The sequence below is a fragment of the Mycena indigotica genome, assembly GCF_014461135.1.
Source record: "Mycena indigotica strain 171206Taipei chromosome Unknown Mind.scaff0010, whole genome shotgun sequence".
Taxonomy (NCBI): domain Eukaryota; kingdom Fungi; phylum Basidiomycota; class Agaricomycetes; order Agaricales; family Mycenaceae; genus Mycena; species Mycena indigotica.
The window spans coordinates 2,556,346-2,561,135 of record NW_023503009.1 but is presented as its reverse complement, the minus strand read 5'-3'; the positions used below and the strand labels follow the sequence as shown (position 1 = coordinate 2,561,135).

The window sequence follows — 4,790 nt, the reverse complement described above, 5'->3', positions numbered from 1 at the left end:
CCATTTTCTTTTGTTTTCTCCTTCCTCAAACATCTTGCTACAGACTGCCAGCTCATTCGCGAAGCAGAACATTACATCTACATTGGTGAGTGTTTCTTTAGTTGCGAAGCTTGGAAGTTGACCAAGATGAACACAGAAAACCAGTTCTTGTATGCTCGGCACGCCTGATTCCGTTCATTGTCATTCTAACTCTCACGTAGTATTTCTGTCACACACGATAAGGATGTCGTGAAGAACCAAGTCGCGGCAGCCTTGGTTGAGCGCATAGTTCGCGTCGCCCAATACGACCACAAGTTCCAGATTATCGTTGTCATTCCCGAAGTGCCAGGCTTCACGGGGAATATCAAGACCGAAGGCGGGCTCAAGACTATCATGGCCGCCCAATACCGAACTATCAACCGGACACAGTATATACGAAGAGGTTCGGAAAGCAGGTTACGACCCGTAAGTTCTCTAGTTTTGGACTTGCGTCACATTGACCTTTGCAACAGTGCCAAATACATCCGCTTTTACCACCTGCGTTCATACGACAGAATCAATGCACCCCAAACGTCTTACTAGTACATCCAGCGCATCGAAAGCGAGAGCGGGCTGAAGTACCACGAGGTGCTCAGCGCGCTCTCTCGTAGATGGATTGGAAAGGAAGGCGGCGACTAAAAAACGTTAACGTATGCGCTCTCAACACAGACTACTGAGGGGCTTGTTGTTGCTGGCAATGATGCGGCAAAGACGGAGACGGTGCCGATCCCCGAGACAGAAGAGGAGGCGTATAGTATCATCCAGCGCTTCGAGGAAGCCGCGAAGGCCGTTCGGGGAGACAACGATGTAGCCGATGATGTTGCTCAACACATGCTACACGACCGCACCAGTCTCTTGGACAAAAAGTGGCTGGGAACCGAGCAGGAAGAGCCGGATGCCTATGTGACTGAGTTGCTCTATATCCACAGCAAGCTCATGATTGTGGACGACCGTCGTCATTGTGAGTGTTCCTTCTCGTGGAGTGATTGCTCACCAAAATTATAAATGGGTTCTGCCAATTTGAATGACCGCAGTCAGAAAGGCGACGGAGACTCAGAAATTGCTCTAGTTGGGGAAGATACCGACATGGTTGCTTCGAGGATGAATGGACAGCAATACCAGGTGGCTAGATTTGCGACATCGCTCAGGAGGAAGTTGTATCGAGGTCTATATTCTTTCTTCCTTTGTAATTCCGCTTTTAACCCGTCTGATCCAGAACACCTTGGCCTTATTGCACCCCAGTATGCGGGAAAACATGACAGGCGCCCGACTGATTTCATGTGACCGGCGCCACATCCGAACCCGAACGAGATGGAGGACAGGGAGGATTGGATGGTTGCAGACCCGTTGTCGGATTCGACGATGGAGCTTTGGAACATGACGGCAAGAACCAGGAGATTTTCACCGAGGTGTTCCAGCCGGTGCCGAGTAATTTGGTTAGAGACTGGAATGGCTACGATGTGTGTTTTAGTTTCTTTTTGGTTTGACGCTGATGGTTTGGGTATAGGTCTACGTCCCGAAGGTCAAGGCAGGCCATGTCGTGCCCAATATTCCATTGGACCGCGTCAAGAAGCTGTTGTCAAATGTCCGCGGTTCGCTGGTTGATGCTCCTCTGGTGCGTGGTTGTGTCGATCTTGAGAATTGAAGTGTTCACAATGGCAAAGGACTTTTTGATTGACCAGAAAGACTTCTCGGATGAGTGGGTGAAGTTGAATCCCACCCTGCCTATATATATCTAAAAAGATAGCTCAAATGTTGTAAATTATGTGTTGATCTTGTGTGCTACATTGAGGCAATGTATGTGAAAGGGGAGATCCAACAGCATTGAAGAAAGACCAAGAAATCTTTGTTCAAAATAAAGGGAAAAATCTGCTATTTAGCCCTGAAAACTGCCATTTGCCAGAAGGATTGCACCCTTACACTAAGAATGATCATGACAAGTACAACAAAGTTGGTGAATCTACAATAACCCTGCTGCAATTCTCATAGCCGCATAGTTTGGCGTGCCCATTCCTGTCACTGGGAAGCCACTGTTGGACTTTTAGAACTTGTCAGTAGCAGTGAAACGGCACATACCTCGTTCCGCAACCGGGGTTATTGCCTGTCATGATATCATTGAACATCTGTGGATTAGCATAGATCCACGGGTTGAGCCAGCCCAGGACGGGCGTGCCCGCGCTGATTAGCTCATCATTCAGGAGGCCAATAACGGAGGCGAAAATTGGAGAGGAGCAGGATGTCCCGGCGACGATGCCGGTGCGACCGTGTTACGATTTGCACCCGCTGGCCTTGGGCGGAGACATCTGGGAACGCATGCCCGCTTGCATTGAACTTCCCGGCAAACATGGTTCCGAGCTTTGCAAGGTAGGCATTGACAGCAGTCGATTCTGGGTGTTGGACGCGTGAGATGGGCATGACGAGTTTGAAGATTACTCACGCCATAATTCTTGAGCAAAGTAGTTCGAGAAACCCCCAGCAGACAGTTCGGACCCATGTTCCGGGACATTTTCGGTCGCCCCAACAAGAGTAATACTTAACGGACATAAAATATAGACAAAAAGAGAGCATATAACTCACAATGCACAAGTTGGGAAGGTCGGAAGGAATGTCGCGCTGCTCAGGCCATAGCTGATTGTCAGAACTTGCGGAGGTGCTGCCTCTGCTAGGAGGGCATTGACAATATCCAAGAAACCCTAAGATATTCAAGATCAAATTCAGAACAGAAGGGTGCACAATACTACTTGCCTCATCTGGCCCATCTTGAGTCCGTGTGCCCACAGACACAAAGTTGACAGGGACACCAGTTGCCAAACCAACAGTGTATGGATGTCCCTGAGCACGGTAAGTGGTGCTGCAATCAGGAAAAAAATACTAGCTCGCAAGTCAGCCTCAATACCTGCTTGGTTCCGGGTCTGCAATTATCAATCGTATTGGACTTGTAGATAGAAAGTGAGTAAAATGACCTGCGAGTTGGTGCCTTCATCAACAGAGGTTACCGCGAATGAGGTTGTCGGTGACATGTCAGGACGTTGAGCGCGAAGGAATTGTGTGAGATCAGCCTGACTGAAGTATTAAACCACCACAACAGTGCAAGTAGACAGAAGCGGAAACCTGATTCGCCTAATTGAGGTCAACACAGAGCCTGCAATGCAAGGAAGACAAACAAATTGGTTGCTAAAGCCCGCAACGCCGATGGAGTTGTTCTGGTTGACGGCTGGCATTGTTTAAATGTTGTATAAAGCTTGGAGACATGCTGGAGTGATCATAGTGTTGCAACTGGCCGGGGGGGGGCTTCCGGCGTAGGGACCACCCCGTTGCTGGCGGTGAACATGGGCCCCGCGCGCATGGGTCGCGAGAACGATGTTGTCGGCGCAATCAGATTGATATGTGGGGCCAATTCAGCGGGGACCACATACGCGAGAGTGCGGATCGATTGCTTGCCGCTTGGGACATGGGTGAAGATATTGAAGTCCGCGTTGAGCATCTCATTTGCCTTGCTGACAGGAACGGTGAACGAAACCCAGTCTCCAGCATGTGTTAATGGTGTTGAAGCAATCCCGTGCGCTGCGAGCCATTGTGCAACAGCAGATGTCGTCTCTTCAGTAGGACGCACAAATGACCCCACCTGTAGATAGCATCAGTAACATTCTAATACCGTACGAGAAGTCGCACCTGTTCCTTGCTCAGCCATTGTCCGTAGAGTGAGCTATCGGGGAAGCTGGCTGCATTTAGAACGGTTTCGAGGCCAGGTAAGTCGCGCTGGGCAAGGTTGATACGAAGATTGAGCCTTTGCTCTGCCGGAGTGACATCCGAGTGGACGAAATCGATCGGAATAGAGTTTCGACGATCAAGAACGACCGATTTTCGGCCGTACACTACGGCTGCGGCGAATGAAAACGCCCAGAGACGAGAGAAAAGCATGAAATCTGGGGAGTTTGCTGCATCACAACAACAGAGCGATTAAGAGCAAAGGACACACTGCTTCAGTGTTCATGGCGATAACAAGGAAGCCTTGTCTTCGGATTTTTGCGAGCACGATACGAGGAGGATGATTTCTCGGGGTGGGTAAAAGTATAAGCAGAAAGGAGGGCAGTAGCTGAGTGCTGGCGGAAGGGAGCTGAAATCTCAAGAAAGATATTGACCATGCTTGTACTGGTTTTTGCTCCCACATACCGTCCAACGACACTGTATTATTGGTATCTCCTGCCCTTAGCGCCGAGCTGAGCTGGTTTGCCAAGCCCATCACTTATCTCGCAACCTACGTTTTTATCTTGCAGCTGCTGGCAGCGGTTGTTACCGAACGGACTACAATGGGACACTGTCGAGAAAGAGTGGGGGACTGGCGCCTCGCCGCTACTACTGATTAAGTAATCAGTGTTTCAAAACAGTGTAACACTGTGACATATTGGTTCGCACAATCCAACACCGCGTCTATTGGCTCCTATGTAGTCAACCCCAGCCCGAGCCTGTCCCCAACCCACACCCAGCTCGTACAACTCCTTGCCCCGCCTGCCGCCCCACACCTCGCACTGCCGCAGACCCCGTGTCCAGCGAGGAGTCAGTGGACAATTAACGCTTTTGTTGGGCACCCAGTTCGCTGCGGCGGTTCCGCCGAGCCGATGATCGCGCAGGTGCAGGGGTGTTTGCTCAGTCGGAAGAATAACCCGTAGTTGACACTGGCGGGTGTACCGCTGGCAGGCTCAATTCTCCGCAGGCCAAGCCTTCAATCCTCCCGCACTGTGTCGAGGACGCGCAATGACAGCATTTTTTTC

At 50.4% G+C, this 4,790-nt stretch overlaps 2 protein-coding genes across 2 annotated transcripts; both read right to left on the bottom strand.

Annotated features, from left to right (window-relative positions):
• Nucleotides 1-2,208: 2,208 nt before the first annotated feature.
• Nucleotides 2,209-3,038, bottom strand: MIND_01138400 (Subtilisin-like protein; the record flags this gene model as incomplete). Its single annotated transcript, XM_037367925.1, has 6 exons — nt 2,209-2,405; nt 2,456-2,550; nt 2,596-2,711; nt 2,764-2,850; nt 2,895-2,930; nt 2,982-3,038. The coding sequence occupies 6 exons, from the start codon at nt 3,036-3,038 to the stop codon at nt 2,209-2,211; spliced, it is 588 nt and encodes a 195-aa protein (XP_037215757.1).
• Nucleotides 3,039-3,280: 242 nt separating this feature from the next.
• On the bottom strand, nt 3,281-3,939 carry MIND_01138300 (Subtilisin-like protein; the record flags this gene model as incomplete). Its single annotated transcript, XM_037367924.1, has 2 exons — nt 3,281-3,643; nt 3,691-3,939. 2 exons carry the CDS (start codon nt 3,937-3,939, stop codon nt 3,281-3,283), a joined length of 612 nt encoding a protein of 203 aa, XP_037215756.1.
• Between the last annotated feature and the right edge of the window lie 851 nt (nt 3,940-4,790).